Below are 18,221 nucleotides of genomic sequence, written 5' to 3'. Positions count from 1 at the left end.
GGTTTGGATGGGTTGTTCATGTAATTTTCAATTCTGTTGTATACAAGACACAATAGTCTTCAAGATTGTTCAGCTGAGGGCTGGGTCCAATGCCATAAATCTGCAGACACAGATCCTGTACAACCGATTCAAGACTTCAGCTCCAGCTGGAAGGGAAGGAGGGATCCGCCCTACATTTTGTCTCCCATTAATATAGCCAGAATGTGTTAAACCTGTCTTTTTTCTTTTCCAGCCTTAGTGGTATTAAACAGAACAGATATCTACTGAGCGTATACGTAATACTGTGTTTTCCTACATGAACAGCAAAGGTCCCACTAGCAGATGGATGCTGTGCAGCAAATGCTGAATCCCTCAAACCACTGAAGCTCCCTCTGACCTATCAGCACCGAGTTCACAAGCAGCACAGGGTAAAACTGAGCGGCTCTGAGGCACCTGCCTTAAAACAGTGCTGGACACCCCCATATAAGAGGAAGTAAATTTGTATTATCCATGGCAAGCAACAATTCTGGACTCTGGTGCATAGAAATACATCTTATACCCTACTCCATAGTGTATAAAAAGAAAAATGGGAGAAGAGGAAAGTTAGATCTAGAGAATAATCCCACAAACAGCTGTTTTATACCCCGAAACATACTTGTGTAGGAATTAGTACATTTGCCCACATACATTCCTGCAGGCCAGATCAGCTTTCACTGAGAAGACAATTTAGAAATGAACAGGCATTTTCTACTATTTATAAGACTTTCCTCTTAATGATTCATCTGCACTGCAGATGCAGTGGGAGCAGGGTGCTGTTTACAACACAGTGGCAATGCGTAGGGTAGACAGGATTTACTCATGCTTTCATGTTATTTAACTACAAAATGCAGTAGTTCTCAAACAAGAGGTTTTGATCTTGGGCTTGGAAAATGGAGTTATGAGCCCACAGAAGCAGAAAAAGCATAAATATGTTGATATGAGACCAAAAATTTAAAATGCAAAGAACCCAGAGGATATCTACTCTACACTGACTTAGGACTGTCTTTTGAGGCATGTGGAAATTTAATTTCTACTTGTCTTTATCAATGAAGCAGTCTTAATGGATATAGGATGCCTAAGCCTCAGGTTCAACAGGACACTCAGAGTCCCACAGATCAGTGTGATAACCCATAAAATACAGGATGTCCTATAAGAGGTGGTCAACCTAGCTGAATCATTCCTTAGCATCCTCTGGCAGCTCAGCATGGATGGACTTCTCCATCCATGGCTTTCAGCTTTTTCCATATTTCTGTGGTAGCTGGATTTACATTATTATAAATATAAATATACACACACATATACACACTAGTATTAGTAGCCCAAATTGTCTGAAAAAGTGACTTCAGCTCATCATTCCAGGTGTGTGCAACTTAGCTGCAGAGTAAGTTTGTGAGTTGCATGAATTATGATTTACCTGTCCCCACTCAGTTCAATGTCCATGGCTTAAAATGAAGCACTAGGGATACATTGTTCAGGTGAGTTTATTCAAATACAACAACAACAAAATAACAGGATTCCCAGAAGAAAATGACCCTCTATTCCACAAAACAGGGGAGGAAAAAAAAATAAATCTAGTAACATAAATTACAAATTTTGGCCAAAAAATTTTGAATTTCATTACTCTCTGAGTTCAGCACAGATGCTCTCTCTGTTAAAAGCCTTTGGTATTCTTCAGAGAATTTGGTATTCTCTGGAGAATACCTTACAATACTAACTACACTCAGGGATCAAGTCACAGCCCACTAGTGTAAGTTACAGGGCCAGATCCCATACATTTTCCTCTTTCTGGGTGCTACCATGCCTCACCATCCCTTCTGGACAATCCCATTTTTACTAATGGAACTGGTTGCAGACCAAGGTGTTACTGAAACTGAAGCAGTTTTTCAGTGTGTTATATACCACAAATACCACAGTTAACCAAATAAAACTTAAAACTGTCTCATCAAAGGAAAAATATAAAGCATTGCAGAATCATTCTTGACTTCACTCTCCAGGGCTTATAGTGTTTTTCTGCAGCAAGAATTACATTACGGTTATAAACCAGAATTATTTCACTTGCTAAAATCCTAAAGTAATACCTACAAAATTATGGCAAAAACCATCAAAATGCCTATTTTGGCCTTAAAAGGGTGTGCTTAAACACACCTCTCCTCAGGAAAGCACATTATCACATGCTTAGAGCTGAATCCCTGTGTAAGTGCTTCCCTGAGCCAGAGCCCAAACAATGCCCTGATGAAGCAGGTGAAACTCCAAAGGCTTTTGACCTCCCCAGATCTGTGTGTGATCTCTCAAAATACAAACAGATGATCAGACTCTTCAAAATGACCTGTACAGCTCACTCAAGCTACATGGGTTTCCATTGAACACACTGACTGAAAAGACAGTGTGGAGGAAAACATTTATTCCCCACTTATAATATTTCTCTGGATTATAATTTGGTTTAAAAATTACAATTCTTGCAACAACTTTACTTCTTCCTCGTCACTGTCAGTTACATTGATTAGGTGGATGCTGGAGGGAGTAGACGAGGCAGCTGATAAAACCTCCTCCAATGCTGCAACATCGAGCTGTGGTAGGGGGCTTAAATACGGATCCTCGTTGCAGCTGCTGTGACAGGACACTACTTCAAGGCTCTCACAGCTGCGGTGGTCCTCACTTGTACTTTCTCTTGGGTATTCCTTGAAAGGGTAGTCTCCATCCAGAGCTGGAAACATCACCTCCTGGTTTTGGTGCCTGTCTTCATAAAAGCCAAGGCATTCAGGCACTGAGCTGGAGACATTCCCACAGCCAAATGGAGGTCGGCTGAATGGGCATGTGCTGCAATGAAAGAGATTGACAGTTGGCTTTCAGAAATGCAGATTGCCTGGACTTCCATTCAGCTAAGAAAAACAGAATGACACTGATGTTCTATGCTAGTCAGCTTATCCTGTTGAAATATTCAAAGCAGGCATACTTTAAAACCATGCCTAATTTAAACACTGGGGCCATAACAAAAGCTGTGCACAGATTCCATATCTGTGCCTTGCACCTCTTCATGCTAGATACATGCATGACATTGCTTTGAAAACAAACACAAAGCCTATTGTATTTATCAGTGAAATAATATCATGGATAAACCAGCATCTGATAATCCTACAGTATGTTAACCGACATACTTAGAATAGTACAACAAAGCATCAAAATTCAGTTTGTGTTAGTTACTCCTGTATGCCAAAATTTGTGACAAAGGTGGGGTAAAACGCTCTTATTTATTCTTTGAGTGCACTCTTGCATCTGTTACACCATTATTAAACAGGAGGACTGACAGAGAATCCTTCTGGTCAATATGTGGTTGACAATGTTACTATTTAAAGAATTCATGGTGAAACATTTTTAAAAAGCAACCCCATAGTAGATTGCAGGAAGTTACTATGTATGTCAAATGTAACTATTTCTCTGGTGTCAGAAGTTTGAATTTTTTTGATGTGGAATGACACACTTATTGTAATTTACACAGTGTTACAGAAATTCACTACATTGTTAAGAAAACAAAGTATGCGAAGAAGTAAAGGAGCTCTACAGTGCAGACATTATAAAGACATTGATACAATGTCTATTGAGGTTTCATGGAGACTATTCGTCTTTCCAATCTAACATTTAAATTTTTAGTGCATAAATCTACATGCATGCATTTGCACTGTCAGTGCTACTCAGAAATAATGATTCTTGTATGCAGAAATGAGTTTATAGGAATATGAAATTATAAATCATTGTATTAGAAAGATCCTGCCATTAGAAAAGCTAGCAGCCTTCAGCATTCCATTCATGTGTGAACTCGGAACAGTCTTTTACGGTACAAGAACACTCCTGTCCCTCAGAGGCCGCACAAAACTGCCTAACTTCAGAGACCAAGGGCTAAGCAAAGTTCATCTTTAGTAACTTTGGGAATATATGTCCTGTGTTTCTTTAAAGGACCTCAAAAATAGAAATGTGTCATCCTGCACTTACCAGCTCATAAAGTTCTTTTGAGTTTGATGGGTCATCATCAGCCCTACTTTATGACCAGGTAGTCTTATTGCCATAGGAGCATATTGATTGTTGCTATTAGTGGGAATGAGCAGCGTATAAACAGGCAGAATTTAAGTCTAACAGTCATAATAATTTGTTATGTTTGATATTGCACAGTCACGAAAGAAAAATGATGCCTTCTTACAAAGAACAAGCATCAATAAGCTATCAGACTTCTTGTATTTGAGCAGCACACCTGCTGCTGGGAGGGCACTGATGCTTTCCGTGCATGCCTAGCTTAGGAAATACCCACAGGATATTACACGTGTGAGCTTGCAAATTCTTTGATTAGATGATCTCCCATTGACTTCCCAAAGACTGCAAAGGAAAAACTAGGAATTACTACTTAAGAATGCTGAAGACATTTCCCACCAGGCTGGATTTCAGAAATATTGGTATTTATGACAGCTACAATCATAGTACCCAGAACACATCTCACACATCTACTTTAATTTTATCCAATCATTTTCAAAATATATTTACACTGTCTCTACTTAATGCTTTTCTGGAGAAATCACCTGCACTTAGATGCATAAAGTGGAGAGAAGATACTTCTAATTACTCTGGGCTTGGGAATGCCAATTACTGCAATAGTACTTCAATAACTGGGTGTATATTACGAGCAGTCTCAGACCAGCAGGTCCCAACACAGAGGAGCTATAGGAAGGTAAAAGCACCTTTCCTTCTGAATGCTCCATCTTCTTTTTGTAAGTCAAAGACCCTCTGCCTTTTAGCATTTGTTCTTACTGGTATTGAAATGAAGGGTTTCATTACCTTGAGGGGAAATAGTGAGGTCCAGGTACAAAGTAAGGGTGGTGAAATGAAAACCGCGGAGGTACTCCAAACAGGCTGGCTGGCTGACCAATGGGAATAGACTCACAGAGATGTGAGTGAAGAAAAGGTGTAGCTTGAGGAAGAGGTACACCTCTAGGAAAAATAGAAACCCCCGGGTATTCCTTTGGGAGCTCACTATTAGAGACAGTAAATCTGCCATTAGTGGTGGTTATGTTACTTGGGTTTCTGCTGAAGCTCTCAATGAAAAGTGGTGTAGGTCTCTTCAGAGAGCAACTGAGCCCAGATGATACATCAAGAACTTCTGTCTGGGCAGGTTCAGCAAAGTGCTGCGGTGAAATTACAGGGTACAGGGGCAGGGTTGGAGCTGGAACAGCCACTGATGCGGTGCTTGCGCTAGTAGTCTGGAAAAGAGCAATTGGACCAGCTTGTTGAATGGAAGCAACCGGCAGATGGATGGCAGGAGTCTCACCTTTAGGAAACAGAACAGTTATTTATCAGAAACGAAGCGAGGAAGAGACTGCTTGAACAGCAGCATAGCAAACCACAGCCAGAGCCAGAACCGTGACCCCAAAACACTTCCTAGCATTACTTCCCTGCAACTCACAGTCATACACAACTTGGCCTACGTGTGTTCTGACAGGTGGGTTTGGAGCCCACACATTCAAGCTTCCTTCTACAGAAACACAAGGATGAAAGAAAGAATTGGCTAGTGAGTGTTGAGGCTGTGAGGGCTGTGTCTTGTCCTGATATGGCCACAGGGGCATACCCTTAGTGCCTGAAGCTCAGCAGACCTCCCAAGTCTACTAGCTGAGTTGGAGCGAGCCAAATTCCTAACAAATTTTTATGGTGCCAAAGCAGCAGTGAGGAGCAGAAGTGACAGTTAAAACACCCTACTCTCTGCTATGTTTTCTTATTTGTTTCGCCAATGAATGTACCTGCTAGCCAATTTCACTGTGAAACATTTTGCAGAACATACACTTGAATGTGCACTTCCAAATCACATGTCAACAGGGCTGCCTTTAAACAGAAAGGTTTCAAAATACATTGCGTGAGTATTTTCAAACCCCACTACCTAGTCTAAGGGTCTAAATTCTGAGTTGACAGGACTTAAATGTGTCTAGATTTTTACAGTTTGTATTTAAGAATCATTTCAATGGCAATAGGATAGTAAACTCTGGAATGAAATACAGTAACATCTCATGACAACATAACATTATAAGATATACTAGGGCAAGAAAACAAATAATACTTTATTCAGTCCAATTTACAGAAGGATTTGAGAAAGGATCACATCACTAACTCAGAACTTCACCAGAACAAAGCTGAGTGTTCTCTTTTACATCTCTGAATATTATCACACAGAATAAACAGGCATTTCATTTTCTTGTCTCATAATAAAGAGAGCAGCCCTTGTCATATGCTTAAAGAGAAAAATTACATTGCCTGGATCTAAGGTATTTGTTGTTGAAATCCACTGTCCATGCACTGACAGAGCCAGAGCTCTTTCACTACAAAATATGCAGGTCAGCTATTATACCTGACTGCGGGCTGTCATACTACACCCTATTTCACTGCCAATATTGACTTACAAAAAGGAGGGTCCTTCCAGGTTAGGTGTAACTTTTTTAATGCATTCCTCCTGTAACTATATTTTTATTTGTATAAAAGCTGAGCTATGTGTGCTTAAACTGGGCATGTGCAAGTCCATAACAACTACATATATCACTATTCCAGGTGTGCATAGATACCTAGGTTCATGGAAAATGTGCAAATGAAAAAATTTCTTTTTCAGCTTTAATACTGCAGCACACACATTACTAACACCCTACTAACTTCCTTTTTTATGACCTTGTTGACAATTCTGTCTGCTGTCTCATGTAAGCAGTTTAAGCTGCTGAGCATTTGCTCTAGAGTAATGGTGCCCTCACTACCAAGGAACACTTAACATCAGGGTGGAGGTGCCATGGACTAAGCTAACAAGATTTTTCAGGCCTAGTAGGGCAGGGCTGAGCACTAGTGCAGTTAGAGCTGGTGAGGGAAGATATGTGAGGTGGAGACAGAACAAGAAAAAGAAACAGCTGCAGCCTAACAGGAAGCAAGTGTCACGTAATAAGAGATCCAAAAAGACCAAAAGGTAGCAGGAGGTAACCAGGAGCTACAAAGACAATAGCAGGGATCTGTGGGCAATGAAGCCAGATGAATTTAAGAGGCTGAGGAAACAGTAGGTAGAGACTAGAAAGCAGATGTGCAGTGCAGAGGAAGACTGGTAGAAAGAGTGTTGTCAAGAAAGACTGAGAAATTATTTTAACTATAGCTATACTACCATATGTATAACTTTTACTACAATAGGTAAATTTGGAATTTTTAAAATAATTCACTAGTGAAAACTCACAGACTGGATGTCCAATATTGTTCTTAACATTGGGGATGACAACAGAGTAAGCAGGTGACTGGAAGGGACAAATGCCAGCTGGATTTGTAGTGATGATACTCTGAGTAGTGCCGGAAAATACAGCAGAGACAGGCAGTGGAAAACGCTTCCGTTTGCCTGGTCGTGGTTGATAAACCCAACCTGTCAGAGATGAAAAAATATGTAGATAGCTGATTCCTGGAATGGTCTCATTCTTTAAGTAAAGCTTTGATATCTGTAATTCTGAAGTGTCTAAAAAAAAAATTAATCCAAAACCTGCTCCTATAGTCAATGGCAATACTCCATTCGTTTCAGTGAGCTAGCAAATGGGGTATTTTGTCAGAGGTGGAAATAAAATGGACACATTTGGGCATTGTTTTTATGTTACTAGATAGTAACTCTTTATGACACAAAGAAATACAGAACAGTGGGGAGTGAGGTGGCACAGTTGAGGAAAGCATGTTACATGACACTGTACCATGGGCATTCAGCACGGAAGAAAACCATGACTATTCAAAATGTGGATCTTTCCTGATTGTTTCCTTAATCCTTTAAGTCTCACATATACCTGCAGGTTACAAAAGGCAACGGCAAATATGACCCACTAGGAATCCTGTATAGATTTTGGAGGAGTACGTTTGCCTTTGACTTACAACATTAACCAAACACATCTTCCACACCGTTATTTGGGAATCCCAGGTTTACACGTTGAAGAATCCCACAGAATACAATGCCGTTTGTGCTTCCTGTGGCATTTCCCTTTCCTGCTTTTAAGGAACGGATGCATGTGTCACCATAGGCCACCTGGGCAGCTGTTTCTGGAGCATGTAAAATGACGCAGCAGGCCCTGTTCACAATAAACTCACTCTCTGGCCATTAGACTACTAAAGCATTCAGAAGAGCTGCTGTAGCTGTGGTGGTCTAAGACCATAAGAAATATCAGAGGCTATGAAGGATAAAACATCATTTTGGATGCTTTAAAAAATTAATATGCTTTCAGGCACTAGAAAGCTGACAGAAGGACTGCATGCTTGAAATATCTGTAATTTTTTTCTAACTGTTACTTGCTCTAACGGAAGAGATCCATTTTTCGAAAAAAATCTTCCACTTCTAAAGCATTCAGGTAAATAGATACATGTTTACCAGGAAATTCCTCTCTGTGCCTTTGTTTTATTTTCAGAGCTTCATCATAATAGGGCTGCTTCTGCTCTTCAGTCAGTTTGCTCCACTCCAATCCAAGCTGAACACTGATTTCTGCATTATTGGCAGCGGGGTTAGCTTTTGCTAGGGCAGGCCGATGAATCCTAGCCCACACCATAAATGCGTTCATTGGACGCTTTACATGGCCACTTTTGTCCTTGCTAAATGGAGTATCTGGCATACCTATGCAACAAAATGAGGAAAGATGATCATCTTCCAGGCAATAGATGCAATACAGGTTACATTTAGTAGTACATCAAGAGGATATTTGGCAACAGTCAAAAGAATCACTAGAGCTTTGGAACACATGAAACTCGATGCACATTTGGAGAGTGGTTCCTAGAAGGCTAAGGGAGTATCCTCCACTAACCTTCACTGAACCACTGCCTAACCAATCATTTACCTGGCTTTTGTTACATATTATTAAAAAAAAAAAAAAAAAAAAAAAAAAAAAGAAACATATGGGACTGCTAACGCACTGATTTGGATTTCATCTGGCTAGATTGTTTTCTTATGAATCTATAAACTTATTCATTTATAAACTAAACATTGTATAGCATAGACCATATCACTGCAAATTTGTCGTCACCACCAGAGATATGTATGCAAAGCCCTAACAATGCAGGGACCAGATCTAATGATGATATGGCAGTTTAGTCCCACACCTGTGCAGTCCCTGACTTCTCAGCTGAGGTTGTTGCTGTTCTGGGTTTCTGGTTTGTTTGTTTTTAATCTTTTTCCCCTCTCTCACTCTTTTCCCAGATTTGGACACTGATTTTGCTGGAGGAACCTGTGTTACCAAATGACTTGTTACATGACACTCAGCTTTGGCTCTTTGTAAACACAGACCGCATTTAAATTGAGATGAATCCCCAGACCCCTCACACCTGATCCCTGAGCAAGCAATTTCCTCTCTGAAAAAGGCCTAGAAATGAACTCTTTCACGTTATCAATGAAAGGCAAAAGTCTTCTGGTTTTTAAGACCTTACTTAACTAATTCATTAATTTTGAAAGCCTAAATATCTTTCAAAAAAAGTAGGCTACTAAGCTGCATGTTTCAAAATGTTCCTCATTTAACATGTCCAAATTTTCTTTGCAGGGTGTATGAATGCTTCATAGCTTCAAAAATCAAGGAGATCCCTGACCTTAAACTTGCAACCACCACCCAGTGCAATTCTGAACACTGCTGTAAGGGGTTTAATGTAGTCAGGGAGCAAGCGGACAAGACTGTGTTGACATTAACAAACGACTGGAGAACTCTGTGCTCCCGTGTGCTTATGTCTTACGCTGAAGAAGAGAGTTGCACAAGCTCCTGTCTACCCAAAGGGATGGTTCTCTAGCACGACCTTCCGACTGGCAGTCTCCTATCTGGTAACCTATCAACTGCGGGCCACTTACTGGACCCTTGCTAGCTCTCTTCACGTAATACCTGAATCAGAGGGCAGTACTGTGAGGGGAACGTTTTTAGTCTCAATCTTTACTGAGGGCTCCAGTAAAGACTGCATTTTAAGTGGCACTTGTTTCACCGGCACTTGGGTCACATGGATTAGCTCTGACGGCGGCAGAGGGCCTTGGATCTGTATGCGGGTCCCGGGAGGTAAGGGCTGAAACACCAGCGGGATCTTCAGGCCTTCGGGGGGGATCCCAAACCCCTCTCGCATCTCCACCTTGCGCTCCTTGGCTCCGCTGGGAGCAGGCCTGCGCCAGCAGCTCCCAGGGGCCCCGTCCTTTTCCATCTTCACCCCGCAGGCCCCGTCCTTTTCCATCTTCAACCCGCAGGCCTCGTCCTTTTCCATCTTCACCCTGCAGGCCTCGAAGGCCACGTCGGTTGGCTCCACCTTGACGACACATCCTCGCCAGGGCTCCTTCCCGCTCCCCCTCTCCTCCAGCACCTTCTCCTCCTTCTGGACTTCTCCGCTGCCCCCATCGCGGCCCCCTTCTCTATTGACGTTGCCGCGGGCCTCCTCTTCCCCCTGCCCCGGGCCCGGGGAGCCCCCGAACTCCCCTGCCGACTCTCTGCTGTCCCCGAGGCGGCCCGGCGCATCTCCCTCCCCCGGATCGGGCTTCTCGACTTTGACGCGCAGCACCCTGAGGGGGACCTTGGCCTCCTCCGGCGTGGAGGGCGCCGGGGGGCGCCGGGGGCCCGGCGGCGGCTCCCGGGGAGCCCCGGAGCGAGGCGGGCGCGCCCTGGCCCCCCGCTCCATCCCGCCGAGGCCGTTTAAGCCGCCCCCGGTCGTTGGGCCAACGCTCGCCGGCCCCGCGCGCCGCCGCCGCCGCCGCCGCCCCCCCGGCCCCAAAGGGCGCGCGCGCACGATCCCGCCTCCCTCCCCCGCCACGCCATGCGGTCGCCATGGAGACCGCCGGCGGAGGTCCGCCGAAACCATCGAGAGGTCCGCCTGGGACGCCCAGAAGGGCTCGGCGCCCTACAGTCGGAGGGCGGGCGGCCGCCGCTTCCGTTTCCGCTCCGGCCATGCTGGTGTGCCGGCGGGCGGTGTCGGCCATCTCTCCGGGGAGGGGGCGGTGGGCGAGCTGTCTGCGGGGCCGCCGCCTCTCCATGGCGAAAAGCAAGTTCGAGTACGTGCGGGACTTCGAGGCGGACGACACCTGTCTGCCCAACTGCTGGATAGTGGTCCGGCTGGACGGCCGCAACTTCCACAGGTGAAGGCCCGGCGGGCAGCCAATGGCCGGGGCGCTTCTAGCGGTGTGGTCGCTATGGCGACGCCTCAGCGAGCGGGAGGACGGGGGCTGGGGTACGGTGGGGCGCGGGCGGGAGTTTCCTCGGCCTAAAGGCGCTGGGGGTGCGGGCTCTGAGTGCTGTGCCGAGGAGAGGGATCCTGACTGGTGCCGTGCGGTTGGCCTTGGCTGTTCCCTGCCCGACCTGTGTGAATTCTAAAGGTGCGGGGGTTGCAAACCCTCCTTTCTCCCCTAATGCCCGTGAACTCTTCGCTGGGCCTCTCCAGGGTACGGAATTATTGCTGTCGTTTTGTCTTCGGTGGCCACGGGCAGCTTCAGAACCGTGCCTTCGGCAAGGTGGCGGGGAAATGGTATACCAGTGCCTTGGGTGTGCTGGGGGAGGGACAGCAACTGGTTTACAGGGATAGGTATTGGTGTTTGGAGTCAGTGTCTGTGTGGCAGTCGCCTTTCTTTGGGATAACTAGAGCACAGTTCTTTCGAGTGGTCAATGACACATATTCTCACTGGCGGCTTGATGTCTGGTTTAGTCACGTGGGATTCTGGTAAAACTCTCAAGTTCTGACAACTTTATTGATAATGTTGCCCTAAGGGATAATCCCTTGTTGCACTGCATATAAAAGGCACCCTAGGAGAAAGTGAGTTTACAAAAAGTAGCATTTGTCATTCTTTTCCGGGTAAAATACAGAAACCAGACTTTTTGAAGGACTGGTTAGGGTGAGATACTGATGGGAAAGAAAATGGGTTATCCAGAATGTATAAAACAAGCTTTTTTTATTACCGCTTTTCATAACTGGAGGGAATTCTCTGACAGTATTAACAGGATACTGGCAATCAATATTCGTGGAAAGCAAATATGAGGAAAATGAATGGGTCAGCATTTTTAGTAGCTTTTTAAGGGATTCTTATTCAACCGTTTTTACTTTGAAGGTTTTCTGAGCAGCATGAGTTCAAAAAACCAAATGATGACCGTGCTCTTCATCTGATGACCAAGTGTGCCCAGACAGTGATGCAAGAATTGGAGGATATTGCTATTGCTTATGGACAGAGTGATGAATATAGTTTTGTTTTCAAAAAGAAGAGTAGATGGTTTAAAAGAAGAGCAAGGTAACAGCTGCTTTTTAACATCTCTCTCTGAACCTGTAATTATTCTTTAGATTTGCCTTTATCTACACACAGAGGTTAGGAGTAAGGCTGTGTTTGGGTGCGTACACTACAAATAGTTCAGGTTCTTTATATGAACTCTTTGTGATCTTTCAGGAAAATATGTCCAGTGATGCAGAGCTTTTAAAACAAGTTTTGATAAAACAAACGTTAGAAACAAACATTCTTTTAACAAAACGTCACCTTTCCAAACTCTTTACTCAATTCTCAGTACTTCCTGTTCTTCAAAAGACTGTATGCCATTGCTGATCTGTTGGGCCATTATTTAAGAAATGCTGCTGTCCACCAGAATTATCGCTACTGATACCTCAGATAATTGCAGATACATAATCATATTGATGTATCCCTTTCTTTTTCCTTTTGCTTTGTGTTTGCAAGTAAGTTCATGACTCATGTGGTCTCCCAGTTTGCCTCAAGTTACGTTTTCTATTGGAAGGATTACTTTAAGGACCAGCAACTTATGTACCCACCAGGATTTGATGGACGAATTGTGTTGTATCCCAGCAACCAAAATTTAAAGGACTACCTCAGCTGGAGACAAGCAGATTGTAAGTGTTTCTAGAAGACAGAGATTTGTGCAGCTGAGTTCTCTTCCTCTCTGAATAGAAATGCTTTTATTGCCAGTGTATTTGTATATACACAGGTATCAGTGAATGAACAGCAGGTAGGTTGGTGGTTTTAAATAAACAATATTAGAATTGGTTTGGTCTTTGTATGGATACAGAAATACTGGCTGAAATTCTGAGTCTTCAGGCTACAACTACATTCATTGCATCTTGGGAGTGAGTTCAGCATAGGAAATACTAGAATTATTAATAGAATTAATTTATTGTTTTGTATGTTCCGGGTTTCTTTAGCCAGGTAATCTTTAGTGAAAAGATGTGAATGTTCAAATTCACACCATGTAGCAATCAAAAGTGCTATCTATTCCATGCTAGAACAGACCATTGGATTTACTTTCTAGTATTTTGTTAGTACCTAGTCCCTGTTGCTCAAATGAAGGTATTTTATGTTACACATAAACACTCTTCAGCCTCTGCTCTCCCTTTTCAGAATTATAATGAAATCTATCTTCTAGTCATTCTTATGATATGAAGTACCTTAAAAAAGGATCAGAAAGATTGTATCTTTTCTAGCAACTGATACTATTAATTCCCCTTTATTCATGGCTGTTTCTTGGATATGACTCTGGAAATAAAGCTGTTTTTTCTGAGTAGTCACTCAGTTTTGATAAATATTCTCTCTCTCTTTTCTCTTTTTCTGTAGGCCATATTAATAACCTTTATAATACAGTGTTTTGGATGCTTGTACAGCGAAGTGGTTTGACACCAGTGCAAGCACAGGATAGACTCCAGGTAAGAGTCTCTTGAGGTCGTGCTTCTTTCCAGCTACAAAGAAAATCATAAGATTTGCAAAGCTGTGTCTTGCCTACCCAGCAGCCCTGGCTGGCTTGTCTCTTCTTACTGTAATAATTTTATGGGTGTCGATCCAACAACTTCTTGAATTGTACAGATGTTAATATGATTAGCAAATAAGGTATTTTTGGTCAAATATTAGCAGGATTTTAATTTCTTAATTAGCAAGTTCAGAAATCTTAGAAATGTCCTATAAACAGCCAGTATCCATACACATGAAGTACAATGGCAGGATTCAGCTGCTATTGATTCCCAGTCCCTTCTGTGGTATTTTGTCTTATTGTGCAGATTTCAGATTATTTCTGTTTTCTCCTGGAGTCTGTTGACTTTCTTCTATTTGTCTTGAAAATGTAATAAAAACCCTCTCTTTTAATATCCTCATTTGGCAGTTGGAAATAATTCCTCTGTTGGGAGACATATTTAAACCTTGTAATTTAAAGGTGAAAAACCTGTGTAAATATCAGCCTTATTTCCAATATTCACATGTCTTCTACCCTAGAGATTCAGTTTGTTTGTTTGTTTTCTGTGAGAGTACTTTTTCTTTTCATTTCCTCTCAGGGAACTTTGGCTGGAGATAAGAATGAAATCTTATTTTCTGAATTCAACATCAACTACAACAATGAACCTTTGATGTATAGAAAAGGAACTGTCTTAATATGGCAGAAGGTAAAAAACTGTATTACCATTTGCTTCATGCTTATATTTTAAATAGGTACACTATGGCAGACAAGCTACACTGTAAGATCACCAGGTGTATCCCAAATGCATGTGTATGCATAAATATATTTTAGAACTAACCATATTTGCCATATAATGATGTGTAAGATGACTAATTGTTTTGGAGATGTTTTTGAGATATCTGTATCTATGAGCATAGTATAAAAACTAGTCTCTGAAGTCTGGCTCAGATACAAATTATGACCGTTGAGAGAAAACATGTATCAGCAGATGACAGTGTATGTGTAGAATTTTGCAGGGCTGATGTATTTGCTAGATAAATCTCCCTTGTTTAATGAATCATACAGTTGGTTTCTGAATGTCACTGGCTTTGAAAATTGATGAAGTATTCTGCTTCCTGCAAAAATTAGGTTTTAATGACTGTTGTCAGTTTGATATGGTAATCATTGGGGTCTCTGCCAGGCCCTTCACAGGAGTAGATCCCAAGTATTTCTGCTGTGAAGGAATGATGAATTTCCATTCAGTGTGGCTCAGCTCGTAGTATGCTTAGTCCTTTTCTGCTTCTGTAAAGAAGCATAGTAAGGAGTGCATCTGTTAATAGGGAATTCCTTTTAATGATAACTTGGAAATATTAATCTTTCTAGGATTACATTGTTGATCCAGAATTAGTGGAAGAAATTCCTGTCCTGTGTTTTGTATGAGATGAGACCCCAGAGAATCATAAATGTTTATGGCCTTAGTGCCCTTCTGTACTAGGAGATCTTAAGTAGACATATGTGTGTTTTGTGTGATCAGGATCCCATCTGTGTATGTTAAGAGTTCTCCATTCTATATGTAAAAAAATTCTAATCCTTTCTTTTCTTTTTTTATTTAAATTTTGGCCAACAATTTCTATTACTTCATTTGAACAGATAGAGGCTCCCACGTGGAAATATATTCCACTTGTTCCTTATGTGTATTTTTTTCTTGGTAATTGTAGACATTTGCGAGATTTACCATTTGCTTTATATATCTCCTAATTAAATATTGTACTTTATTCAAGAATACTTGCAATGAGCTATGTGAATTTGCAGGTAATTTCTTCGAGCCATGTGATGATGACATGCAGTTTCAACTGCTCATGTATTAGTATTTGATTTGAGAATAGACTCTCTTTCAAAAGAGGCAGTGTTCGAATTCTGTAGTATGCTATAGGGTTGATAGCTGCTTTTATTGTAGCTTTGTTTCCTGTCTGTTTGTGAATCCCCTCTGGAGTCTTGTGTGTCTGATAATGTGTCAACTGTATTTTCAGACTAATGAAGTCGTGACAAAGAAAATAAAACTGCCAAAGGAAGCAGAAGAAAAGGAAGTTGAAGTGACCCGGACTAGGACTAAAGTTGTTCCCTTGCACTGTGACATTATTGGGGACCAGTTCTGGGAGGAGTATCCTGAGATTCTGGCTGAGGATAGTTGATATCTCTGATGACTGTAACTGGTAGTCTACATTTTGCTCTGCTTGGGTCGTTGGCAAGTGAGGAGTATGAATGGTGGCTGGCAGAGTTTAACCTGTAACCCTTTTCAACAACTACATTGGTTTTAGGACTGAAAAAGACACCGGTATGTTGTCTGACATGCAAGGATATGCCCACATGGAAAACCTAAAAACATATTATATTTTAAATGTTAAGAACTCATGATAAACTAAGACTGCTCCTTCCTTGTACATGCATAATTGTAGAAAATATGTATAGAAATTTCATGGATTTCTATAGCATTTAAACCATGAGGTATTTTACTGAACTGCCAAATTATAAAAAAGCTTTCATGTTTGAACAGTTAAAAGCAGAGGAGAAAATAATTCTTTTGATTTTTGTTTTAACTGAGGTGGACCAGAATACTTCAGTTGGTATTTAGTATTAAGGCTAGTGTGTTTAGTCAGATCAGTGACAAACTGTTCAACTGCCTCATGTCTCTGATTCTTACAGAAAGGAAATGGAGTAGCCCAGCAGTTCCCTATGACCGATTTTTAAAAGCTTTTTCAAATGCACAGGATTTTTATACTTTTTAAAAATTAAAAAGAAAAATAATAAAAATTCTCTGTGTCTTACTTGGCCTTTCTCATTCCTGGGACTTTTACTAGTAATTGGCGAATGTTCCAAACAGTGAAGTTAATAATAAAGATACTGTAGAGACTTGAATTGTCTTAGGACATGGGTAGACATTGTGCTCTCATCCTCCGTGGCCTGGGAAGTCATCTATCTCCTACTGTGCAGTAGAGTGAAAGGCAACAACACAGGAGAACGTTCCTGGTGCCTGCAAAGAGGGTGCCAACAAGAACTTGTATCGCTGTTCTCTGATTTTCCTAGGGATGATACAGATGTAGCAGTCCGGACAATACATGTTAGAGGGAAGGGGTGAGTGTGTGCTACGTGGTCTATGCACAGTTTTGTTCTGGTTTAACTATCAGTTAAGACCCTTTGACAAAACAGTTAAACTCTCAGAGCAGAAATATTCCTGCTAATGTAAAGGGGCTTGTCCCTGTGTAACTGGAATTTGAGGGAAATAACCTCTTTCAGCAGAGGAATACAACTATAATGATATATATAATAGGTATTTATAAGGATATTATTACTGGTTTTAACCGTGCTGGTTTCAAAAACATGGTGCTAGAACAGTAATCTGGCGAGCTGTTGCTAAGGGAGACAGAGTCAGCAGTTGGGACTGACTAAAAAAATGGAAAAGAAGGATCAAATGTGACTGAAGAAGGTCGGTACTGAGTTAGTTTCCCACAAATTTGCATAGCAGCCTACTGCCTGTTTCCCCTTTTCTTCCGGCAGAAAGAACGTACACATTTAAGGCAATGTGCATTTTGGTGTGTGTGTGTGGGGGGGGGGGGGGGTTGTGTGTTTTGTTTTGTTTTTTAAAAACACTACATCAGTACCTGTTTAAACTACTACTTGCAGTTTCTTCCTGAGATTAAACAATGTATCTGTGTGTTTATGATAGCACAGGGCTTCTCCTTTACTGCTGTGTGCTAATACTGAGCAGTTAAGTACGCGCAATGAGAGAATGCATATCATTTTTGATTTGTAGAATGGGCTGTATAATTCTCAGGAAGAGGATATGAGGGATTGTGAGATGATGATTCTGAATGAATCATTGCACCAGTCATTTACCGCTAAGAACTTCCCATCTGTCTGTCTGTTTTTTTTGTCTTGTAACACAAATGTAATTTACTTGACTTTGAAATGCTGTGTGTTACTATCTGGTGCCTGACTTTGGACATCATGTATAAAGTAACTGTTCTAGAGTTCTAGATTTTGCAGTCTGAGTAAAGACCCAAAAAAAATTATGTAGATTTTTTTTTTATCATATATATTACGACTACCCAATAGGTAAATGGATTGTATTGCAGAATGTATGTACTGTGTGTGTGTGTAAAAAGTGGGTTTGTATTGGGTCTTGTCCTTGGCACATTTTCTAATTAACTCATCCTTACACTAATAATATGTAATAAGTAAACATATTTGTTTACATATGGATGCAGACTTTGGAACCGAGGTGTGGATTGTCTGTACAGCCCCAGCCTTTAATTTGTGCTAATGTAAATGCTAAAGAAAGAAACTCCCTGTGCTATCCTCATGCATAAAGTCATACACATGATTTCATAGCTGTAGGGGAAAACGTGTCGTCACAAAGTTCAAGACGTAGACTGGCATGAGTGGCACACGCTGCCCAACCCGTGTCCTGTGCCTGCACTCGTGGGTATTTCTGTGGCTGCCAAAGTCCTGTACTGTGGCCCGGTGAAGAAAGAGGAGTTTCCT

At 41.7% G+C, this 18,221-nt stretch overlaps 2 protein-coding genes across 7 annotated transcripts; one reads left to right on the top strand and one right to left on the bottom strand.

Moving 5' to 3' along the window:
* Window positions 1-2,465: 2,465 nt before the first annotated feature.
* Window positions 2,466-10,854, bottom strand: SOX30 (SRY-box transcription factor 30). Its single transcript, XM_049829103.1, has 5 exons — window positions 9,900-10,854; window positions 8,414-8,653; window positions 7,253-7,432; window positions 4,840-5,329; window positions 2,466-2,835 (listed from the first exon to the last, which is right to left on the bottom strand). The coding sequence occupies exons 1-5, from the start codon at window positions 10,852-10,854 to the stop codon at window positions 2,466-2,468; spliced, it is 2,235 nt and encodes a 744-aa protein (XP_049685060.1).
* An 83-nt stretch (window positions 10,855-10,937) lies between these two features.
* THG1L (tRNA-histidine guanylyltransferase 1 like) lies at window positions 10,938-17,849 on the top strand. Of its 6 annotated transcripts, none has more exons than XM_049829765.1 (6): window positions 10,938-11,128; window positions 12,092-12,268; window positions 12,704-12,873; window positions 13,592-13,680; window positions 14,299-14,406; window positions 15,710-17,842. In XM_049829765.1, exons 1-6 carry the CDS (start codon window positions 10,941-10,943, stop codon window positions 15,869-15,871), a joined length of 894 nt encoding a protein of 297 aa, XP_049685722.1. In that variant the 5' UTR covers window positions 10,938-10,940; the 3' UTR covers window positions 15,872-17,842. The 6 variants fall into 6 exon arrangements, with proteins under 6 accessions (XP_049685722.1, XP_049685723.1, XP_049685724.1 ...); XM_049829766.1 differs by having other exon boundaries at window positions 10,939-11,044; window positions 15,710-17,844; XM_049829767.1 differs by lacking the exon at window positions 12,092-12,268 and having other exon boundaries at window positions 10,939-11,128; window positions 15,710-17,845.
* The last annotated feature ends 372 nt before the right edge of the window (window positions 17,850-18,221 follow it).

Source organism: Accipiter gentilis, chromosome 26, assembly GCF_929443795.1.
Source record: "Accipiter gentilis chromosome 26, bAccGen1.1, whole genome shotgun sequence".
In the NCBI taxonomy this organism is placed as follows: Eukaryota; Metazoa; Chordata; class Aves; order Accipitriformes; family Accipitridae; genus Astur; species Astur gentilis.
This window is presented reverse-complemented; position numbering and strand designations above follow the sequence as displayed.